General features: G+C 45.7%; 1 protein-coding gene and 1 long non-coding RNA gene across 21 annotated transcripts in view; one reads left to right on the top strand and one right to left on the bottom strand.

The window, feature by feature from the left end:
- The window catches only part of RBPMS (RNA binding protein, mRNA processing factor), a 171,540-nt gene that overhangs the window by 67,356 nt on the left and 79,095 nt on the right, over positions 1-25,089 (bottom strand). For 15 of the 20 annotated variants that reach the window (XM_089327316.1, XM_089327314.1, XM_089327315.1 and 12 more), the window contains 3 exons: positions 20,702-20,779; positions 18,299-18,337; positions 16,974-17,036 (listed from right to left, as the gene is read on the bottom strand). In XM_089327316.1, coding sequence (XP_089183442.1) covers positions 16,974-17,036; positions 18,299-18,337; positions 20,702-20,779 — 180 coding nt within the window. Of the gene's footprint in view, positions 1-16,973; positions 17,037-17,363; positions 17,418-18,298; positions 18,338-20,701; positions 20,780-21,052; positions 21,157-25,089 lie in introns of those variants that run through there. The other 5 variants (XM_089327312.1, XM_089327313.1, XM_089327311.1 and 2 more) reach the window with 2 other exon arrangements.
- On the top strand, positions 343-12,320 carry LOC138848505 (uncharacterized). The gene is made up of 2 exons (XR_011386344.2): positions 343-5,699; positions 6,518-12,320. It is a non-coding gene; the product is annotated as an uncharacterized LOC138848505 (long non-coding RNA).

The raw sequence follows: 25,089 nt of genomic DNA, 5'->3' as shown, positions 1-25,089 counted from the left end.
ATCTGGGGAGTGACCCAGTGAACAGAAGCTCTGTCTCTCTCCCCCTCTCTCTTTCAACTGAATAATAGCAATTCACAGATCTCACAACCGTAGGTAGTGTGCCTCACTGCCCCATCCCCGCCTCAACCTAGGTATATATGGGAACATTTGGGGGCTGTTACGTGACTGAAGGCTGAATGGGCATTAGGAGGAAATGGTAACAGGGTCACATGATAAGCAGGATGATCCCATAGAATCTAAGTAACTGCTTCATCCAAGATGTGACAACCGCCCCAACACTGATTTGGACATCAAGATTCATAAAAGTCAAGCCATCTGCCTACATTCCCGGTTAACTATCAGGAGAATCCACATCAGAATTCAACTTCCTGAGTCCCCTGACTGGGTGTGCTCGTGCGAGAACACAGCAATTCTGTCAAGTTCATTATTTTACAAAGACTACATTGTTTTCAGATAATAACCAAGACTGTTGTTCAGTTTCCAATGTGCTAAGGCTTAGGTAGACGTGGCTTCCAACAAAGAGCGAACAAGTGAGCGGAAGAATCCGTCAGATGTAAACTGTATTTCATACTTTTCCTAAATAAGGACATTGCTCACAGAAACATCGGGACTGTTAGTGCAACAGCCTGGGCTGCTGGGTCACTGCCCATTGAGAAACTGTATCAGACCAATTACGCCTTGTTCTTTTTCTTACTCCAGCTACCTCCAAGCACTTGCCCTGGTTTTACCTTAGGATAACCTGATTTAACGCTCGCTGTCAGAGGCACGTGGGAGTATGGGTCCCTCTCTGTTGGTAAGACAGCGATGTTAGACTTTGAGAGATTCCTTTCCAAGGGCTCTCTGTGGCCATGGAACCATATGGGTCTGGTTGTTGGTGGGCTACGAGTCCCGGTACGATTCCTTGTTCTAGGAAACACTGCATTGCTAAATATTTTATATTCTCCTTTTATTGTTCTTAACCCACTGAATTTTTAGAAATCTGCATTATTGTTTCTAAACCAGATGTGTTTCACCAAATAAAATGAAAATGTCTTGATTTGGAGGTTTCTCACTAGAACACGTTTTCTTGTCTCGCCTAGAGTGTTTCCATGGGTTTATCCTGAATTTTAAGCCCATGAAACTTCTTCACAGCTAATACCTGTAACAAGTTTAGGCTTGAGAATTATGACAATTAGCTTGGTCACAATAGAGAAGCCTAATCTCATCCTGCATTAACCATGCTAGGTCTGGAATAGAAGCATTTCAATATTTCCTAGCAGGGCTGGCGCTGTGGTATGGAGGGTAAAGCCACCAGCTGCAGTGTCGGCATCCCATATGGCTACCGGTTCAAGACCCAGCTGCTCCACTTCCAATCCAGCTCTCTGCTATGGCCTAGGAAAGCAGTAGAAGATGCCCAAGTCCTTGGGCCCCTGCCCCTGTGCGGGGGACCTGAAAGAAGCTCCTGGCTTCAGATCAGCCCAGCTCCAGCCACTGTGGCCATTTGGGGAGTGAACCAGTAGCTGGAAGATCTCTTTCTTTCTGCCTTTCTATAACTTTCAAATAAATAAATAATCTTTAAAAAAAACTTTTCCTAGGGGCCAGATACTTTCTAAAATATAACATTATCCTTGACTTTGATTTTTTAAATGGGGGGAGGGACAGAGAGAGAAGCAAGCACTCTCATTTGGTAATTCATTCCCTACATGTTAGTATTGGCTAGGATTGGGGTGGGCCAAAACTGACTCCAGGAACTCAATCCCAGTCTCCCACATGAGTGGCAGGGACCCCACTACCGGAGGGATCACTTACTGCCTCCCAGGGCCAGCACCGGCAGGAAGCCTGAAGCGGGGAGTGGGAGCTGGGAATCTAACCCAGGCACTCTGCTATGGGATGTGGGGTCTTAACTGCTAGGCCGAATGCCTTGGCTTTACTTTTATCTGTGAACAACAATGGCACTGCAACTCACACCCTCTACATAAGCCAGACTTTTAGGGTAAAATCTTTTTTTTTTTTAATATAAAGATTTTTTTCTATTTATTTCAAAGACAAAGTAACAGAGAAAGAGGTAGAAACAGAGATAGAGGTCCTCTATCCGCTGGTTCACTTCCCAGATGGCTGCAATGGCTGGAGCTGCGTCAATCTGAAGCCAGGAGCCAGGAGCTTCTTTTGGGTCTCCCACGTGGATGCAGGGGCCCAAGGACTTGGGCCATCTTCTACTGCTTTCCCAGGCCATAGCAGAGAGCTGGATCAGAAGTGGAGCAGCTGGGACTAGAATCGGCACCCATATGGGATGCTGGTGCTGCAGGCCAGGGCTTTAACCTGCTGTGCCACAGTGCCAGCCCCTAGGATAAAATCTTTAAATTGAGTAAGGGAAGGATATGTCTGCCCTGACAACAAAACAGGGAAAGTCTCATTTACATACTCTGAAACCACAAAGACTACCAAAGGAACCAGGAGGAGATGGTATTGCCTGATGAGCCCTCTTCTGTATACTGGCAGGGTAATGAAAAAACTAGTTGTCTAGGAGTGTCACCTATTGTTAATTATGGAGCCACTCTAAAGAGTCTGGAATATTACAATCACAAAATAAACTTAGGTGGTGCAGAAGAGTTTTTAAGTCCATGCACAGCTTTTCCTTATGATCTGTTTTCTACGAACTTCTTGAAGTACCCTCAAATAGTGGTGATTATGAAATAGGCGCAGCAACTGAGCCGCCGATTCAGTGGAAGCCCCCCAACGCAAGAGTCTTACACTGCGGGGATTAGGAATGTGGATTCAAACACCTCCCCAGCTGACCTTGAGCAAGTTGTCTGTGCCTCGGTTTCCTTTGGCCATAAACCGGGAGTGAAAAACGGCCCATAGCTAATGGGGCTGACTGTAGAACTAAATGAACGGTTTGATGAAGCTCACCTGGCACGCCATACGCATTAACCCGTGTGGCCAGCGCCTGTCACCCACGAATCATTCCTCCAGATGGGAGCTGCGAGGATTTCTTCTCCCTGTGCCTTTCGGGAGAGGCACTTCTCAGTCACCTAACAGAAGGTTGACACTCCTGTCTGCTCTGAGAGCCCCCGAGCTGGGGAGAGGCAGCCGGTACTCACACTATTCTCCAGCCTGGTGCTGTGTACTTTCAGGGAACACGTGATTCCACGTGGATCAGTCCACAGCAGCTGAGGTGTGTCCTGCCTCTCAGCAGCCCTCCCTCTAAGCAGCCCCTGGGGCTTGGGCAGTAGCTGCAGAGACGTTGTAGGAGAACCAGGCAAATACGCTTCGGAGGTGTTGGGGGGAGTGGGGGGGGGTGTCAATCTGACCTGATCGTGCATGCCAGGCAAATCGCCGTGTGTACAACCAGGCCATCGGAGAAGCTGTAAACTCCATCTCCAACATGTCAGCACAATCAACGTCACACAGAGTTTATTTTCAAAAGGGTTGAGAGGGCAGGATGACTTGAACTTCTGCCACTATCGTGTAAGGGATGATGGAAAGACCTGGGCGCTGACCGTGATGGGACGCGGTGGACAGCCGACCCAAAGACAGTCAGTGCCCCGTTCAAGCAGTATTTTACAGAGACGCCTGGAAATAGATGTTACAGGGACAGAAACCCAGGTCAGAGTGCAGAGGGTGCCGCCTTCCTCGGGAATCCTGATCTGACATTCTTACCGGGAGGACTTTGAAGTTCATGGGGGTCAACTGCTCAAGCACTGACCAAAGGGGTTTCGGAGCAGAGTGCTCTAACACACAAATCCAGACTGTCTGCTGTCTCCCCCTCCCCCTGCAGCTCGTGGCTGGGGCGATGCACAGGTGCAGGGGCATCATCCGCTCCTCTATGCCTGCATGGATGCCTTTCGTTCCCACTACCTGCGCTCGAACGAATGGCACCAGCAATGAAGCTGTGACCACGTAAGTCATTTCCAGATCGCGTGGGTCATCTCTGTAAAGCTCACATCACAGGTTTAAATCAGTGAGCTTGGAACCCAGGAAAACAACAATAAAGCCCATGATAAAAGAATCAAGACCTTGTCCTTAGCCAGTCTAGACAACTGAACCAGGCCAGTTTAAATAATTTATGCCTTTAATCACGTCACATGCCTGACAGACAAGCAAAGGCATTTATGCATGAATTCATCATCATCAATTACAATTTAAAATGTAGCTTACCTCTTATTTCCTAATTATAACTAAAACCACTTTCATTCATAAAGGCAGAATACGACAACTTGTGTAAAGTCAAAATCCAGGATTGACTTGGGAAGGGTACGTCTGGAAATACTCATCTCAGAGCCAATCAGATGACAGAGGGTGACTTCTCCAAGGAAAAGACAATACACAATTAAATACCAATTTTCTAAATACTGAAAAGGAGATGGACCTGCTGTTTCATCTACCTACACACATTGTGCAAATATCAGGCCATGGACACGCGTTACGGAAGTGCTTTATAAACTCCAAGACACACTAAAACCCTGTGCAACATACGAGTCTCAGAATCACAGCCACCGAGGCAGTCTGTGTCCGTGGGGAAACGCATCTGAGGAACACAGGCTACCTCAAGGCAGACAGGCTGAGAGAATGCCCGGAACAGGCTCTTCTCCGACCTCCACCCTCCGTGCTCCGTGGGTCACTTGAGGACTCGTTTTTACCCTCCTGCAGGTGCCTTAAGCATCACTCTGCTAAGTTTACTTTGAGCTTTTATTAGTGGCTGGCGTGGCAGAAAGTGGGGGAGGGGAAGGAGAGAAAAACAGTGCTGACATAAACAAACTCTACAATTGAAACAAGACAGTTGCCTGAACTTTCCACAACCACGCTGAAAAGACTTCCATTTAAAGTTCAGCCCCAGACCACAATAAGCCTCCGACTATATTTTTAGAGCCCTGTTTCTGCTCTCCATTTTTCAGCCGTGAACCCCCCAACCCCTACACAGCCAACCTTGGGTAATGCTAATGAAGCAAAATACCAAGAGGAAGCAAAAAATACCTACACTCTACTTACTGACTGTTAAGCCAAGAACACTGGATAATGAAAATCCCTTAGAAAGAAAAGGCTATATATTCCATTTTACATATTAAAATATTTTTATAAGCCAATGGATTCTAACCCCAACTTTATTGAGGATAAATATGAATTCCACCAAAAAATAATCGATTTGTATTGGTGCCCAAAGTCATTTCTAACTTCATTATAGGGAATCTGATGAATTCAGTTGCAATACAGACATGAGAAGATGGTAGAACTGCTCCTTAAAGCTATTTTTCAAAAAACCTCTAACACAGTCCATCAAATGGCTTACAGGCTCCTTCCAACCAAGAATCCAGAGGTTAGGAATGGGTTAGTTGAAAAGAATGTAAACAGTCAAGTCTAATCTTCAGAAGTTCACTGCAAAGTACTTCCGGTGCCGCACAGGGAGCCAAAACAAAGCAAGGCAGAACCCAGCCGACCCCCGGGCAGCTGCGAGAGCCTGCACTTCACCCCTCCACGCACCTCCCTCTCCCAGGGGGGAAGAGGCACGGAGCTTTTTCTAGACGATAAACTCCAATAAGTCAGGAATCTCACTGTTTGCTAAAAACTAAAACAGTTCAGAGAGAATGGATTTGTGTGTGGCAGAGGGAGGTCTTTGCCTGAAAGAGACGCCCAGGATCACCAAGGCGGTGGCCGGCTGGAGAACAGTGTGTGGAACACTGCACGCTCCAAGGAGGGGCACAGGCACTGCCTCGGCATTAATTGTAAGTGGATGCTCAGAAACTCTCTGAACCCAGTGGACGCTGGGATTCTTAGAGAGATTAATTGAAAACCAGTCTGTAAGAAAGGGCACCTCAGGCGCCTGGTGCTGTGGCGTAGCGGATTAAGCTGCTGCCTGGGACACTGGCTCAAGTCCTGGCTGCTCTACTTCTGATCCAGCTCCCTGCTAATGCACCTGGGAAAGCAGGTGATGGCCTCAGTGCTTGGGCCCCTGCACCCATGTGGGAGACCCAGAAGAAGCTCCCATTGCAGCTGTTTGGGGAATGAACCAGTGTCTGTCTGTCTTTTAATAATAAAAATAAATATTTTCTGTTTTTTCCTTCCTTTCTTCCTTTCTCTCCCCCCCCCCCCTTCTTTATTTGAGAGGGAGAGACAGAGAGAAAGGTCTTCCTTCCGTTGGCTCACTCCCCAGATGGCCGCAATGGCTGGAGCTGCACTGATCCGAAGCCAGGAGCCAGGTGCTTCTTCCTGGTCTCCCATGTATGTGCAGGGGCCCAAGCACTTGGGCCATCTTCCACTGCTTTCCTGGGCCACAGCAGAGAGCTGGACTGGAAGAGGAGCAACCAGGACTAGAGCCCGGCACCCATATGGGATGCCAGTGCCACAGGCGGAGGATCAACCCGCTGCACCACGGCGTCAGCCCCTAATCTTTTCTGTTTTAAAAAGGGACTTTAGTAATAATAAACAATGAATTGTGAATGACATCATCACCCTTAGTCATCAGCATTTGTACCACTTATTGAGTGTTAGTGGCTTAAAAAAAAATATGCATCTCACGTGCGTTGTCTTCTTCCCCTTTAAGGTAGGTTATCAGCCGCAACTTATGAAGGGGAGGAAAACGGAAGCTTCAAGAAGACCCTTACATCAGGAAGTGGCAGAACCTGGCTTCCAATCAGGTCAGCCCAATTCCCACACTTCAGACCTGGCCATCCCGGCTCTCCTCTCATCTGCCATAGCAAGGGGTGTACCTGTGACCTGTAACTTGGAAACATTGGTCTGCAAAGTCGGTTTCTGGAGGGCATCGTTACATTTCTGCTTCCTAATGTTGAAAGTGAATGTAGAAATAATACTTTTCCACTGGCCGTTTTAAAACTGATCCTTGTTAACAAGAATATTTGAGGGCACAAGTGAACTCCTTTCCATCTGGACTTCTCATATTCCATACTATGTTTCAGAATGTATTCTTTCTCAGAGTATTGAATCATTCATTCACTTTTACCTGATGTCTTGCATATCACATAAATAAAAAAGTGGATTAAAGGATTGAAAATACAGGACCATTGGTCACTTGTTTGCATTAGGAATTTTCTATGCCAACTATTTTTCTGGGGATTATTATCCTGATCGTTTAAAACATTAACCTTAAAAATCAACTTGCTGCACAATAGCCTTACAGGGCATCACCCTATTTTTAGAAAATGTCCTCTACTGGGGCCGGCACTGCAGAGCTGCAGGTTCAGCTGCTCTGTGCAATGCTGGCTTCCCATCCAGGCCCCAGTCCGTGTCCGAGCTGCTCTGCTTTCGACCCAGCTTTCTGCTAATGTGCCTGGGAAAGCTGCAAAGATGGCCCAAGTGCTTGGGCCTTGCCAATAATGTGCAAGATTCAGCCTGGTTTCAGCCTGACCCAACCCAGGCCATTTGAGAGCGAAGCAGCAGATGGAAGACACCGCTCTCTCCTCTGTAACTCTGCCTTTCACATAAATAAAACACAACATTAAATTTTTTACAACAGAAATTTCACTGCTAAAATTTTACTTTGTGGTCTTTCTTATTAGCTTTTTGAGACAGGCATCACCGATTCTCAGATTCAATTAATTTAATCATGCTCACTAGAATTCAGTTTTATTATTCTATTTCCAAATGTACTGGGCATTCAGTGTATTTTTCTCTTGCTCTAGAAAATATTTACTCTATTTCTTCCTTAATTTACATATAAAAAATCTGAGTATTTGTGATTCTATCACTAAAACTTTGAAGTAAATCCCTGTAATTAATTATATTAATTGTAATTAATTTGTAATCTATATACTTGTAAGAAAAAATAGCAAAAATGGACAAATGCCATGTCAAAACAACTTACTCCACTTTGAGGGGGGTTATGCCTCAGCCACTGCCTAAGGTTCTTTTTTAAAAACTCATTTTTATTTCCAATGAGGGATTTCAGTGGTGAACACAGACACCTCCCATACATTGGTTCATTGCCCAAATGCCTGCAACAGTCAAGTGCCCAGAATTCAATCTTGGTTATCCATGGGGGACCCAAGAACTTGGACCATTACCTGCTGTCTTCCTCGTGCACATTAATTGGAAGGAGAGCTGGGAGTCGAACCCAGGCACTTCAGTATGGGATATAGGCATCTTAACTATTTTTTTTTTAAGATTTATTTATTTATTTTGAAAGTCAAAGTTGCAGAGAGATCTTCTATTCACTGGTTCACTCTCCAGATGGCTTTAACAGCCAGTACTGGGCCAAGCCGACGCCAGGAGCTCCATCCGGGTCTCCCATGTGGGTGCAGAAGACCAAACACTTGGGCCATCTTCCGCTGCTTTTCCCAGGCCGTGAGCAGGGAGCTGGATCAGAAGCGGAGCAGCCGGGTCTCAAACTGGTGCCCATATGGGGATGCTGTCGATGCCACAACGCTGGCTCCTCTGAACCGCATCTTAATTGCTGCTCAAAACACCTGCCTGCTCTGAAGGTTTTAAAATGTTACCACACATTTCCACCACGGAGTAAGATGAAGGATTTAACTTCAGAGACCAAAAGTACAAATCTTTGTAGGATTTTAGAGACACTACAGCAGTGTGTAAAAGGAAGCTCTGTGGCCCTTAGGCATTGCAATGATGGGATCATTGACTGACAAGTGGAGGGGAAAAAAAAAAAAAAAAAAAAGACCGTGACTTAAGGGGCAACACGTGCTGTGCCGCCAAACAATGTCAATGGCTTAAAGAGTGAAGACTCTCATTCTAATACTGGCTTGGCATCTTAGAGAAAGACGTCCCAGGATATCACTCTTTTGTCGCATTTCGTGTTCTACAAACACTAATTAAATTTTTGACTTACATTTATAACACAGGTAAAATTACTTGTCTCGGTATTTTCTGAAATACCTGAAGAACCATGGAGAAAAGGCGAGATTAAATGAGAAGATTATTTTAAAAATCTAGTCCAAAGAACTTTAACCAAATAAATCCTTCCCCCTTCCAAAAAAAAAAAAAAAACCATAATGAAAATTCTGAGAGCGGTGTCACATGACCGTGTAGAATCCGATGTACTGTTTTATCTAGAGAAGAACTGTGCACGCCAGAGCTGTCCACACCCTTGTCACTGGAATACATACCAGTGTGTGTGTGGGAAACTACGGTTCTTCCTGCCCTTCTCCCTGGGGAAAGGACGATTCTCACTATTTGGCTACATTTTCTTCTTAAACTTGCTTAGGATCCCTTGGGCCAGTGTTTTATTTTCCAGTTTGCTGTTTGTCCAGTGCTCAGGAAACACAACCCACTCTTCAGACACTCGATTACTGGGTATTCAAAGCAACTTGTAAATTAGGTGCTAAGCCATCTAGGAAAGTATCTTTAATTTCATTTATTTATTTTCACTTTATTTGAAAGCCAGAAAAACATCTTCCATCTACCGGTTCATTCCCCAAATGCTTACAACAGCCAGGGCTGGGACAGACCAAAAGCAACAGCCTGGACCCCATCTGGGTCTCCCACCTGGCTGGCAGGGAGCCAGGTGCTGCCTCCCAGAGTCTACATGAGCAGAAGATGGACTGGAACCAGGCACTCCCATAGGAGATGCGGGCTTCCTGAGAGGAGGCTTAGCCACTGCGCCACAAACTTGCTCTCTCCCATCGCCCACTCCCCACAAGGTGCTTTAAAAATCCAAAACTGTAGTGCTATTAAAAAAGCAGAGCACAGAAAAAAAAATATTGGACAGATTCAAGAACTAAACAAACACACATTGCACACTTGCTAACGATCCCTTTGTTTTCCACGCTATTTGGGTCGTGAGTCACTTTTGATGGCCTATTTGTTGAGAGGAGCCCATTTCAGATTTCTTTAGGGGGGATGACGGGATTGGGCTGTGTGTCAAGCCTGGCAGCATGGCGGCTCTGGACTGGCGCAGGCCTTGTCCCCAAACCGGTGACGTCAAATGGCTGCCTTAAGCCTCTGTAAGTCAAGAGCACGCAGCTATAAACAGACATAACAGATAAACACCACTTCAGGCTCATGAGCTCATCTGGCAGTCTTGTGGATTTCCCATCCAAAAGTCCCAGCTGGGATCTTACTAACTGGACTGCTCCAACCACTCTGAGCAACAGGCTAAGAGAAACTTAGGGAGAAAATTTTTAAAATTGATAAGAAACATATCGACATGGTGCCACGTAGGGATACGCCATCTGGATACATGTATTTGTGAAAAATTATGTTTGGTGCAAACAATTCACCTAATGCACAAGCCGTGCAAATACTGAGATCAAAATTCCTAACTTGCACAAGCTGTCGGGAAAATGTGTGTTACAGGAAACAGAGACTTATCCAGGCATCTGTCTAAGCAAAGCCAAAATATGCCTGTCGGGACTGTCCTGGGATACCTCTGTCCTAAGAGTTTGTACCGGTACGTGATGGCTGCAATCTTTTGGCTAAGAGAGCATAATCTCTCTTTTTATTTTATTTTTTATTTTTTTACAGGCAGAGCGGACAGTGAGAGAGAGAGACAGAGAGAAAGGTCTTCCTTTGCCGTTGGTTCACCCTCCAATGGCCGCCACAGCTGGCGCGCTGCAGCCGGCGCACCATGCTGATCCGATGGCAGGAGCCAGGTACTTATCCTGGTCTCCCATGGGGTGCAGGGCCCAAGCACTTGGGCCATCCTCCACTGCACTCCCAGGCCACAGCAGAGAGCTGGCCTGGAAGAGGGGCAACCGGGACAGAATCCGGCACCCTGACCGGGACTAGAACCCGGTGTGCCGGCGCTGCTAGGCAGAGGATTAGCCTAGTGAGCCAGTGGCACCGGCCGCATAATCTCTCTTATCAGCAGGAGTTCCCGCTTTGCTCATTTCTCATTAACATCCCTAGTTCACAGATGAGGAACCCAGCACAGAATAATCCACCAATGCACGACTATTTAAAAAATTGATCATTTAACAGAACTGAAATCATACCCAAGGCTGGAATCACTGTGATGCACAGAACTGTTTTCCTCTGAATGGCAGGAATTTAAGGAGACTTTAGAAATCAAGTTTTCTTGATTTTATCACTTGGTTTATCAGCATAACACTCTCAAGTAATTTCGACACAAGTTTCTTCAAAAGTATTAAAGATTTTCCTCAAAAGCCTCTTTACTGCAAAGCTCTATTGAATCAATAAATTTATTCAATAATCAAGAAATAACTTGGGGCCACCACTGTGGTGTAGCGGGTAAAGCCATCACCTGCAGTGCAGGCATACCATATGGGCGCCGGTTCAAGTCCCGGCTGCTCCACTTCCAATCTACCTTTCTGCTCTGGCCAAGGAAAGCAGTAGAAGATGGCCCAAGTCCTTGAGCCCCTGCACCAGTGTGGGAGACCCAGAAGAGGCTCCTGGCTCTGATCAGTGCAGCCGTATGGAGAATGAAACAGTGGACGGAAAACTGACCTCTCTCTGCCTCTCTGTAACTCTGCCTAAGAAATAAATCTATCTTATTTTTTTAAAAGTAGTAACTTAACACTACACATATTCTCAGCTTCTCTTAATTTTTCCATTGATTATGAAGCCTCCTTCGATTGCAAATCTCAAGGACGGCTGTCTTCCTCTTCTTCAAAACAAAAGTGTTTTCATTTCTGCATTCCAAACTTCAGATCTTTAGAGAATACCTTTCCTTCATGACTTACTAAATTAGCATGCCAAGGGTTAGTTTTTTTCCCCTCTTCCTTCTGTTATTTATTAACAGGTAAAACAAACTGCTTAAAAGTAACAAAGTCCCATTAATCTGAAGAGCATCATAGGAAAGAAATGTTACTAATCCCTGTTAAAAGAAACATTTTAATACTTAAGGAACTCAGATCTACCACTGAACTCGGGCAATAGTTTTCACCAGGGACAGACTCTGGCTTGCAGTTGCTACTTGTGTTGCCCCGATCCGAAATGAGGGCACCAGTTCACAGCTCCAGCGCTGTGCTTCCATTCCGGCTCCCTGCTACTGCACCCAGGCAGGCAGCTGAAGATGGCCCAAATCCCTGGGCCCCTGCCACTCATGAGGGAGACAGGGATGGAGTTTTGAGCTCCTGGCTACAACCTGGCCCAGGCCTTTGAGGCCATGTGGGGAGTGAACCAGCTGATGAAAGATCTTTAACTTAGCCTTTCAAATTAAATAGATCTTAAAAACTAAATAAAGCAAGCTTTACCAAGCACCCAAGAAGCACTTCACACTGAGTGGGACGGTTATAATTTAAAGAACAGAAAATTACAAGTATCGTTAGTGATATAGAGACTGAGCCATTAAACACTGTTAGGTGAGAATGTAAAATGGTGCAACCACAATGGACAACTGCTTGATAGCTGTGTAAAAAGCTAAAACGCAGGGGCCAGCGATGTGGTGCAGCAGGTTAAGCTACAACCTGTGAGGCAGGCATCGCATGAGAGTGCTTGTTTGAGTCCCTGCAGCTCCTTGAAAGTGTGTCAGCAAAAGCAGATGATGGCCCTAGTACTTAGGCCCCGTCACCTCTATGGGAGACCTGGATGGAGTTCCAGGCTCCTGGCTTCAGCCTGGCCCAGCCCCAGCCACTGCAGCCATTTGGGGAGTGAACCAGCAAATTAAAGATATTTGTGTCTCTCCCACTCTCCCTTCCCCTCTCTTTCTCCCTCTCTCGCTCTCTGTAACTCTGCCTTATAAATAAATGAATATTTTTTTAAAAAGCTAAATATGATTACCAAACAACCCAGAAATTCCTCGTCTCAGTCTATACTCAAAGGGAAAACAAGGACTGAAATAGGTAGCTGTACATCAACGTTTACTGCCGTGTTACTCACAATAGCCAAAAGGCAGCAAGAACCCAAATGTCTGTCAACAGCTAAACAAAATGTGTGTGTCCATACAATGAGATATGATCCAGCCACAGAAAGAACCTTTTCTGATAATGCCACAGTGTGAATGAACCTCAAAAGCATTATGCTAAGGAAAAGAAGTCAGAAAAAATGACAAAAATACCAACATTTAGGATAGGCAAGTTCACAGGGACAAAAACATAGGCTGTAGGTTACCAGGGGGAGGTGTTGCTCAATGGTTACAGGATTTCTGCTTGGGGTAACAAAAAAAGGTTTGGAAATAGTGGCGAGAGTTGCATAACATAGTGACTGTAGTCACTGCCAGTGACTTGCACATGGCAAAGCTGCTAAGAATCACAAAATGTTTACGTGTATTTTACTACAATTTTAAAAAGCAACAATATATATAACCAAAACCTTCTGAGTTGAACACACTTGAAATGAGTGACCTGTATGGTGTGTGAATTCTCTCTCTGAATAAAATTAAAAAAAAAAACAACAACATTGAATTTGGGAGTGTGCTAGCAATTAAAGATGACAGATCCAGGAGAGTAAGCGCAGGGTAGAGCAAACTACTCACCGGACTCTAAGCCAGGCCTGCTCACTCTGTAGGAACCCACAACAGCTTGGTTATATCACACTTCTCTAGTTCTGAGATAACTTACAGTAGGGTCTGAGATAAACTCCAGCCCCACAACAATTATTTAAAATGCGGGGAGGAGGGTTATCAAACGAATGGCATACAGCCTTGCAAGGGACTTTCCAAACAACGCCCAGGCACTGCAGTTCTGAGTGCAAACTATAGATCCTCCTCACGCATTGAAACACACTTTCTTCTGGGCAACCGTGGCAGTGTTGGGGTCCTCACCGCTGCTGGGCTTTTCTCCACATCTGCTCAGGGTCTGTACCCACTCTGCTTCCTGTCTCCTTAATGCGGTAAAACTTTAAATTTTTAAAACTTAAAAGCAGAATATTTATGAAGCCAGCTAACTCCAAATATTGCTGCATTTGATTCACCTTTCAAAAGCATCAAGCAAATGGAAAACGTGTAGGGTGACTTTCTAATTCTCAGCTCCTCCTTCCGCCGGCATGGAAATTACAGGACTGGCAACACAAATACAGGCAAGTGTGAAGGGTGAGACAAAGGTCAGAGATTTTGCTGTCAGGCTGAAGAATGGAGGCGGTTTCTAATCACGTGGATGAATGGCACCACAGACAACCTGAAGCAAAGTCTGGGTTCAGATTATTCTTAGCCTAATTTGGGAGTTTCACTATAAAAAGTAAAACACACTGTATTTACTTTAGAAGGCTGGAGTACCTCCCCGAAAACAAAGTTCAGTGTTATCACATACTTCAATCTGAGCATATTTTTCCATAAAATTATCAAACTGCCTGAGGCATGCTCCAAAAATGGAAGAAAATAAAATGGATTTAAAATCCGTCATTTTGGGAAAAGGCTTAATTATTAAGACTAATAACTGAACAAGCCAGTAACCAGGACAGAGGAATACTAACAAGGACAGCAGCACCAAACATGGAGAGGCGGTTTTTAATAACACCGTGAACTATCCTATACGGAGGGATTACTGGATTGAGACGTAAGTTGCTCAACGATGGAATAAAACAAAACATTACAACACTGAAGTCTCCCGAAAGGAATGCAAGGGAAAGCTTTTAAGAGAAGCCTGAACAACTGACATGGGGTGGGGGTGGGGTGGTGCAATGGCCAGGAGCATCCTATGTCTTTAACTCATCAGTTAGAAAATGACCATGAAAAGGTCAAGTATGTTGGGTCAGAGAAGACAAAAGCAAGCTTCATGATCAAGTTCATTACCTTCAAAAGGTCCATGTGCTCTGCAGAGTGAGCAAACCTTGCTCCTTGGTCAATACCAGACTTTACTGTGGCTGTTTGTGCTGGGCAATGTGAACTCAACAGGCTGCTACTGTTGCCGGGAAAAATGCAAGAACGTTCCATGGACAAAGCAAGCAGCAAGACGCTGTCCAGGGCAGACAAGTGCGATGCAGCAGGCTCCTCCATAGCAGACTCCTAGGTCCAACTCCAGACCTCCACTTGGCGACTGAACCCGCAGGCACCCTCCACCTCCTGTTTCTGTGACTGTGCCACTAGGAAGAGTCCTGAAGCACAAGTGTCTCTAATACCAGACGTGGAAAAACGTTAAAACTGTCTAGCAAGACACTGGCCAGAAGCTCAGCAAATGCCCCGAGCAGGAGAAAGCCCAGGTTCACTGACCCCACAGGGAAAATAAGTTTTCCCTCATGGATGTGTGGAACAGAACAGAGTTAGAGCTGTTTTTCCCTTGATTGATGATCAAGGGAAACGATGCTGCTGTTGGTGCAGAGAGAACCACCTAGAAGCAGACCTCAGAACCAGAACACACAGGGACCCAGGGCCGAAATGGCTTCAACACCTCTGTCTGCAACGGAGAGACTCCGTGGGCATCGAGAAAAATTGCACCTGCTGTATTATGTGTAGCATGGCAAGGACAGAGTTTGTGAGTGAGTAGTATCATTTAAGCACTTCGAAAATATTACTTTAATGACCCGGAAAAAGAAAAGGGAAATTAAAAAAAAAAAAAAAAAAGGCAAAACCACCTGACCCTAAGGAGTGGGGTATTTTGCCTCGTGGGACCACAGAGGTCATTATAACAGCCTTCTGTGCTGCAGTGAGTCAGGGACATCTTCACACTCACAGCAGACATAGAGAAGGCCATGAGAGCCCATTCTACCAATGAGCTTCAACTGCTGCTACTTCCTTTGTGAGAACAATGAAAGAGCACAGTGAACTTCACCTAATGCAACAAGAAGGGACCCAGCGTATTTCTGCATCGAGAAAGATGCCCATCCAGCTAACATAACATTAAAACCCTGCACAGACAGACACTGTGGTTTCATTTTCAAGCTATACCGAGACAATTATGGTTCTATCCACGTAATACAAAAATCCTAAGATAAGTGTTCATCGAAACATTCAGTTAGACACCGGGCTTCCATGTGCTACTGGGGCTCAATAAGTAACTAGTGAACACTTTGTTCTGTGGGAGAGGAACAGAGTGGGCGGTTAGCCTGAGCATTGGTCGGTCATTTGTCCTGCCATCCTAAGACATTCCTAGATGTTTAACATGAAAACTGAAATAGTAATTCAACTGGATTTTTTTTTTTGGAGAGTGCACACATTTTTGTTTCTCAGTCTAAAATCCTTTCAAGTGGGTGTCCCAGTGGCACAGCAGGCCACACCAACAGACTCACATAAAGGCCTCTGTTGGGCCCAAAGTCATTGGAGGACCAGGCTTCCAGCTGCCATGCTCCTACGGTCTGCTCACGGAGCGGCGGGCAGGGCAACCTGCAGGCACCACAGCGAAATAAAGCCAGCAACAAGCTCCTTAGAAACCCATCCACGGCACTGAGTTCCGTTCAGTCCAGTGGCCATTCGCCTTCTAGGAAGCATCCCATCTGCTCTGCACTGCCGTAGCGAACACTTACACACTGCTGCCCACAGCTGACGTCACCGAGACCCCCCAGCATCCGCACGGAGACAGACTGCTTCCCCACCTCCCTAGGCTGAGCTCCCTGTGCTTTGTTTTTCAGCAGACCAAAGGGCATTGGTTACGACAATAAGGCCAGCAAGAGCCTCTCAGCAAATGGTAGGCATAGGCCTGCAAAGCAAATACTACACAAGTATCGCTACTCAGCTACAGATTATAATTATTGTAGCACAGTGCAGAATGTCTGCTGGGGAAACCTTACATGCAAACATCTCATCAATCACAAAAAAGTCTTCCACCTGTTGCTTCTGTTTTTGTAAAGGCCACGTAACTAAAAGGGAAATTTCATGAAATAGGAAGAGTCAAGATCTGGATCGGATCATGGCCCAGGCCTCTGGTGCCGAGCCTCTGCTCTGGTCAAGAGCAGCAGGGTTTTGCACACCACCACGGGATGTCGTGATGGGGTGGAATTAACACCCGCACGGTCAGATATTCTGAGTGTTTCAATTGCAGTCAGCAGAAAGCAAAGTGCTATTTAATAACTTATGTATCTGAGCGAGGGTTTTAGAAAAAGCTCTTCAGAGGTCTAACAAAATTGCTGAGTCCCTCCTCCCTGTGCAGTCACTTCCTTCCATTTAACCTCCTGTCCAGAAGGTTCTAGAAGGTTCCGGGCCTTCCCATCACCCTCATGAGGAAACTCCTCCGATTACATAAGTAGTACATACTTACATTCAACGCATTCTTTGCAGCTTCTGCTTCTGAGCGACTGTCAAAACTGACAAAACCTACAGGCTGTGGAAACAAAGAGGAAAACGCAGAGAGTAAAAATCAGGGGACGTCTACGTTTGCGGGCCAAGAGCTCAGATAAAGAAATGACCACAGGCAATGGGCAGATATAAGGAAGCCAGTCCCAAAGAATCATGACTCAGTGGCTTAGCCAAATTTCTAACACGAATCAAAGGGATGGTGAGGGTGGTTCTTCAAGGGCACAGCCAGGGATTTAGAGAATCATAAAAAAAAAAATCTACAAGTGGTTGGAAGGTGAGCAGCAGTGAACAAGGGAATAGAGGAAAACTTGGGTTGGAGAGGTTCTACTTTCCTAAATCAATTTCACTGTACCTCAGTTTCTTCATCTTTTAAAATGGAAAGAGAACCCAGTCACCTTTTGGTACACTGTAAGTGCAAGGAATACAATGACACAATGATAAAAGCTCTGGCCTCTCCCTGCACGACCAAAACCTCAACCTGACCGCTTCCACCTCACATCCCAAGGAGCGCCTTTAAAATCCCCACGACGCGGCGTGGACACCGCGCTGTTGCCGGCCAGCAGAGGTCAGAACCCCTTTGTACTCCCTGTCTTTCAGGGCAGAAGGCTGCCTGCAACTCAGCTGATTTTTGATGAACCAGAGACATGAAAAGTGACTCAGAGTATGCCAAGGAAAAAAAAGATGACAAAGACAAAGACAACGATGAAAAAAAAAAAAAAACAGAGAAAAAAGGAAAGAAAGAAAGAAAAAGAAACAGAAGAGAAAAGAAAGAAAAGGCAGAAAAGCATGGTGCTCGTCTCCAGGAAGCTTGTGGTCACTTTGTGGTCACTGATTTCCAGCTCTGTCTTGGTGCCTCCTCTGCTCTGGTCTAGACCTGGGACTCCACCTGCGGTTATTAGGGGTTTGACAGCCAGCATGATTCTTCACCAGCTACTACTCCCATTGATGATAAAGCTCACCTATTTAATATCATACACTGAAACAGGAAAACATCTGGGGATACAAGTGAATTTGGCTAATAATTCACCATTTTGTTTGAAACTAGAAATCAATCTGCCTTCTTCTGGGACAGCCTTAGTTATCCTAGCTGGTGATTATGAAATTAAGAAACATTTTCCTATGTGAATCCCTAATAGGTGTTATCCTTAATTTTTAAAGCAACAACCAAAAAAAAAAAAAAAAAAAAATCAAACATTAATTAGAATTAAAAAATAAAAGAATGCCCAGCCCCAGTGACATTGCTAAAGAAAGTTGAAATGTCTTTATATGAAAGTTCAAAATTCTTACCTGTTTAGATGTGAGCTTTATAAGAGAACCCTCATAGCCCTGAAAAGAAAGAAAAACCAAGTTTAGACCAAAAAGGAGTACAGGGGCGAGGGGGAGAATAATTGTAATACTACTTTGCTTAACTAAAAATAAGACCTTTATAACTATAAACTACCAAAATATTCTCACACAGGCTTCCAAAGTTAACTAGGCAGGCAATCCCACTCCCTCAGCACATGCACGTCCCTGTTTGCACACTAGAGCCTAGAAGACAGCAAGCCCGGAAATGTATCTGTTTCTCTTCCTTGCATTCTTTCATGAAATTATGCAATGGTAGGAACAAGGGTGTGCTTGTCTACAGTAGGTCTTTGTTTTTTCTTGGTCTAGATAATAATGGGGACCTCATAGAACTGGGAGAGGGAAGAGGATAAATTTAATAAGATAGCAAGGTCAGAGCATGCTTGACTCGGGCTATACAATGAAACATCAGGTATACACCAAGTCGTTTCATTCCAGCCGCCAGCAAAGGTTAAGCAGGCGGTGATCACAGCACCGCGTGGAGTTCTTTTGTGCACACACTGAAGCCGCCAACTTTCACGGCGGCATTCTGATGGGGACCTGGGAAACTTCCCTGTTGGGTTTTTCAACTCCAGCCCCTCCTCGAGGAAGCTGGGAACACTCAGTGCCCCTTCATTCTCTTGTTTCTCGCCTCACCCCTACTGGATCCTCAGGGTAAGGGTAACACACACGTGTGTTTCTTTCGGAACTTGAGCAAAGCCTGCTGGCTGGCACTGATGGATGACCCAGGAGGAGAAAACAGCACTGCTCGCATCAGCCCAGGGAGAGATTTGCAGGCTGGGGTCAGGCCGCAGGGACTTTAATTAAAAGAAGGTTGCTAGGAATGTACCAGGGTCCTGACTTTAGCACTGAGGTTTCTGGGCAGGATGCTGGCACTGATTCATCCTCACATCTCCGGAGCAGAGAACCATGTCACCAATTAGCTACTATAAACATTTTGCCTCAGAGGCCTTGAGCTGTCCCGGCTAGAGGCGTGATTCACAGCCTTGCCTCTTCCTTTGCTCAAGGTGCTCTCTCTTGCAAAGACCTGAGGTTCTAAATCCCCGAAGGCCTCAAAGGCACAGGACAAACAGTCCTGTGAAACACTCCAGTGAAACACCGGCTGGCTTTCTCAAGGAACAGACAGCCTAGCAGTGCCTGGCGTCATAGTTCAGACTGTGAGGTGCAGTCAGATTGCCTGGGTTTGAATCCCAGCCCCATCACTTACGATGCGTGTACACATGAGTGTGATTTATTCAACTGCTCCAAATTTTCAATTCCTTATTTAAAAAAAGTTGGGGGAGGGGCGCTAACGCACTTCCAAGGACTGTGATGATACATTAGAGAATCTGTAAGGGGCTTGTTAGCTCCATCTCTGACCCTTTCTCTGCGTAACAGCGTAACTGTATTTTGTCAATTGAGATTAGCAATTATTTTTACAATGAGCTGTCCTCATCCTACACAGAAAGCTGTCCCTTTTGTAACACTGCAACCCTGCAGAAGAGACAGTAAATTCTCAAAGTTGGCACTTTCTCCACAACACTCTGCCTCTCCCACTTCCTCTGCGTGTTTATTCCTTCTGCTTCCTGCTGTGAGGTCACCAGTTTCGTTGCATTGAGGGGACGGCCATGAGAACAGAGCTGCAGCTCTTTCTTGGAAAGTTAGACGTCCTACATGTGCCTCCTTTCCAACGCAAGCACCTGCACCTGTCCCATCCCAGTTTCTCCTGAGACTGAACCCATCCCGCCTCACTCACAGGGGTCCTGCTTCAATCAAGATGGCTCACAAGCCAGAAATCAAGGCTGCCCAGCACCTACTCATAAAGGTGGCCGATGTCACGCACCACTGCTGACATACCCACTCTGAGCAACCCAGAGATCCCGACACAGGTCCCCAGGTCATGAGACTGCTGCCTAGGCCACTTCCCGAGCAGTTCCAGCCTTCTCCTGTGCCTCAAGGTTTCCCTATGGAAGCCCTCTCTCCTTCTCCCCTGCTGTACTGTTGCCCAATTTCTTGTTACGGTTGAACGCCAGTAACATCTAATATCTCTACAGTGATTTTATTTCCATAGTCAAAAAGGACAGCCAACTGCATTGAAGACTTTATCTGACAGCAGAACACATTCCTCTCAACCCCTTTGAGATTTTATCTTACTTTGAAACTTAGGACACTCTTGTCCTGACAACAACAACAGTGGTCAGGTTAGCCCAGGGTACAGAGGACTACGTATGTCCAGCCTTTTAAAAACATCATCCTGCAAAGTGCTTCCTCCAACATTCCATTTCCCTCCCCCGCAAAGCCTCAACGAAGCATTAACACTTGGTCTTTTTGCTTCCTTTGACGGTTGTTTAAACATAGCAAAGGTACCTTGAACGGTCTGAAAAGCAGATAGAGTTCTCGAGGTTTGATATCCAGAGGGAGACCGCTGACAAATAGGGTTCGGACCTGGAAAAATAAATTTAACAAGTGAGCAAGGCCAAGGGCAATTCAGGGGATGGCTTTCACCCGCAACCTTAAAAACGGTTCCCTCCCAATATTCTGACTCCTGCCAAAGTCATGCTCTTTCCTTGACACGTGCAATACTGTCATGTTAGGATGCCACTGAGCTAATCCTCAAGTATTTTTATGCAGATTATTTGGAGAGAATTATGCCTGGCTGACTGCAATTTACAAACTCATTTCCCCTCCCCGACCCGGCCCCTGCCCAGTTCTAGAAACCTAGGGGGAGGGAAGGTTCCACATAATCTAAATATTAGCTTAGGAAAAAATGTCAGGAGGACAGTGAGTCTTCCCACTCGGCTGCCCTGACAATACAGCCACATAATGTAATGTATCCAAAAATAAAATCAGAACAATTGTTCTCTGCTGTTTGCCTTATCACTCCTTTCCTCATTGAGCATGAATCACAATCCCAACAAAAGTGAAAGTAAAGTCAAACATATCTAAGCAACAGCCAAAATGTGTAACATTCTACTTGCTATAACTTTCTACTTACAAAAATAACTCCCACTGCACTCTTCTGTGGCACAACCAACACACACACACACACACACACACACACACACACGATTACTACATACAAGGTGCTTGCTAGGTGCCACTGACTAAAGTCACTCCAGAAATGCATGTAAATTGATACAGTGCAAGGCACAGGGCACAGACTACGTGCTTAGTGTTGAGTCAGCTACAGAATACGGGTGACACACTTCTGGCCGAGACAATCAGAGAAAACACCTTGCTATCTGCATGGGAACTTAAAGGCTGAGTAGCATTTTACCCAGACAGGGAACAAAGGTGATGAGGTGGGGTAGGGAAGAAGCACAGAGGCAGGAAGGCAGGCACAGCACGGTGCATTCTTCGCACAAGGTGAGCCAAAGCCCAACCAGAAGCTTACAGGGCAAAAACCAGGGGCCTGATGTTGATTCCGTGGGCAAGGATTAGCCACTGAATTAACACCACCACGTTCTCCATTCCTCTTTTTCTCAATTCAGGCTGAGTTCCTCATTAGAAATCATCTTAACTCTTTTAAAAGGCATCTCAATGATAAACCATGTATAAATATAGTTTTTCCTCAGTGAGAAATAGGGAGAATTTTTTTTAAAATTCTCAACATTTCCTATTGATTTTAGCTGTAAAGAAGCACAAATCAGCAAGCAAGGCCCTTTTATTAATCTCTGGTCAAACACCATGTCATTTGCATGTAGGTGTTAATTAACAACAGCCCTGGAATTCTGAATGGTTTACTATTTATTTACATGAAAGTATCTCAAAATGTTTGTGCAGGGGCAGGCATTAGGCCTACCAGTTCAGAAGTCCACGTTCCACATGGAGGGCCATTGGATTTTTAAATGAACTTGAAATTCATGCACAATTATTTCATAACATGCATTTTCCATGAACTTTTTGAAAAATCCAGCACATGCATGGAATTCCATCTTCTTTTAAAACTAGACTTACTCTGAGTATTGATTTCTACCATAGTCCGTTTATGTAGCTGTTTGTTTACTTTAACCTACTTGAAAGGTACAGTGAGAGAGACAGACACAGAGAACTCTCCTTCCAAAACCACGCCAACAGCCGACACTGGGCCAGGCAGAAGCCAGGAGGCTGGAACTCCACCCAGGTCTCCTGGAGGAGCAGCAGGAGTCCGAGCCCTTGGGCCACCATCACTAGCATGGCACGCGAAGCAGTGGCTCACTATGCTGCTCCGTAACATCCTCCCCCAAGCTCAGCCTTTTGTTGCATCAAAATAAACATCCTTTATTTCCATTTTCCATGAATTTTGGGGGGTACCCTCCTATTTTAAATAGCCTTGAGGTGTAATTGATAGACGATGAAGTGTACATCTTAAATGCGTGCAATTTAAGTCTTGGCACATTTATAACCCCTGGAACCGATCACAATCAAGTCATCACCTCCAAACCTTCCTCGTGCCTCTTTAGTCCTTCCTCAGTGTCACTGAATAGAGCAACAGTCTATCTCTTTTTATTGCTGAGTAATACTCTGTGTATATACAAGCTTACCCATTCACTTGCTGTCAGAAAATATCTGGTGGTCCATTTTCAACACAGCATGGAAAACCACCCTCAGCTAACTTGAAGATGTAGCAAAACTCACTAGGGAAACAGGATGTTACAGAGTAGCCAGCTCACAAGGGGAAATTAAAATACAAGAGAAGCAAGGAGGAAGGTAACTTTGTAACTCCGGCGATGTCTGGGAAGATTGCACACCCATAGTATTCAGACAGTGAGGAACTGGGGGGGCCTATGTGCTAGGATATAAATTGCTCCAGTTGTACCTGCTCATCAGAAACCTGATCTTGCAAGTCCAGGCCCATTTCTTGAGTGGACAGGGAAGTCTATTTCCCAAAAACATGGGGGCTTGTCGGAGATCTCAGAACCCCAGCAGAGGAGGAGACATGTCCCACCTGACTTCAGGTGGCCTGCTCTGTCCACGTGGCCCATCTCCCTGCAGAAGTCACAGAAAAGCTCAAGACTTTATTTAGCAGACAGCAGAGGTGACCCAAGAAAGAAAACGCAGGTACTGCAGGAACGAAGCAACCTCGGATAGGAACCAAGGTGGGAAAACTTCACCTTAAACGTACTGCCTTTCTGGCTGGGTATTTTCTTAGGTTGTGTGTGTGTAACTGAGAAAGTATCCTACATATAAGGGAGTGTGGAGTCCCGATCTGTGGTTTTGTTCTCCCACGAGGGTAATGACAGAGACAGACAAAGCGGGTCCTGGGGTGTACAAGAAACCTCCACTGCGGTGGCTGGGCTCACAGGAAAACTCGGGGTGGTGTGCAAGAGCTCTTGGTTACAGCAGACTGAGCACACAAGGAAACTGACACACTCAGACACACAGGACTACTTGCAAACGGGAAGGATTCTAGGACTAGGCAAGTGGAGGCTCCTCCTGACGTTCTCCCAGACGGTCCACTGGGGAGAATGCTGGGGTCCAGGGGTGACGGGAAGGGACGTTCCTCAGACCAGGCACAAAGAGAAGCAAAAAATGACTAAATACTGCTGTTTTATTTGGCCTAAAGACCCAATTGCTGAAGCCTTGGTCCTCTGGCCCAAGTTTTGCTGTTTGAAGACTGGATGTGGCAAGCTCTAATTTTCTATGTGAATGATAAAACCCCATCTTTACAAGAAGAAATAGGTCCTGCTCCCTGGTGGATGAAGCAGTTGACTCCCATGTTCTCCCTCAAAAGGGAGGAAGAGTGTCCCAGCGTAAAGCCTGGGGACCCCTTTATCATGCCTGCCCCCTCCCTATGTCCCTCAGGGTAGAGGACAAGAAAAGCAAGAGGTGCCAGTAGGACAGTCAGGGGACGTTTAACATCCGGGGATTATGGAGAAAAGAACTAAGATGGGCCGGAACAAAACTTCCCAAAGGTTGGTCCTGAGTGGAATAATCATGATCCCAGAGATGGAGCACAAATGCAAGATTTCAGAGGGCTAATAATTAAAAAAAATCAAAGAGTGCTCCCAGGTCACAAAATGTCTCTAAGGCATTTGAAATTCAACAGGATGAAGTGGGAGGAAACCCCCTGTGTGTTCTCCAGGGACTTGAGAGATCAAATGAGGAAATACCCTGGGCTGGAGCCAGAGGACCCAGTGGGACAAGGACTTTTTAAAAGTTAATTTTGTGGGGCTGGCGCTGTGGCACAGCAGGTTAACGCCCTGGCCTGCAGTGCTAGCATCCCATATGGGCGCCGGTTCTAGTCCCAGCTGCTCCACTTCCCATCCAGCTCTCTGCTATGGCCTGGGAAGAAGTAGAAGGTGGCCCTAGCCCTTGGGCCCCTGCACCTGTGTGGGAGACCCGGAAGAAGCTCCTGGCTCCTGGCTTCAGATCGGCACAGCTCCGGCCATTGTGGCCAATTGCGGAGTGAACCATCGGATGGAAGACCTCTCTCTCTCTCTCTCTGCCTCTCCTCTGTGTAACTCTGACTTTCAAAAAAATAAAAAATAAATCTTTAAAAAATAAATAAAAGTTAATTTTGTAATTAAGAGCTGGCCTGATATAATAAAGAAATTACCAAGCATTGGTGGGTGGGACGAGAAATCAATTCAGGAGAACTATTAAGGGAAGAAGTACGAGGTGCAGTGAGTCTGCCTAGGCCAAAAACAAAAATGGAGCTCAGGAAGCTTTGGGGTTGACAAGTCACAGGGCAGAACACCAGACAAGGTCAGGCCAGATCTCAGGGAGGCCCCACCACACGGCCGGAGGAGACTGTTCGCGGATAGGTCGTCCTC

This window comes from Oryctolagus cuniculus, chromosome 2 (assembly GCF_051225735.1).
Source record: "Oryctolagus cuniculus isolate XC-2025 breed Fujian yellow rabbit chromosome 2, ASM5122573v1, whole genome shotgun sequence".
Taxonomy (NCBI): Eukaryota; Metazoa; Chordata; class Mammalia; order Lagomorpha; family Leporidae; genus Oryctolagus; species Oryctolagus cuniculus.
This window is presented reverse-complemented; position numbering and strand designations above follow the sequence as displayed.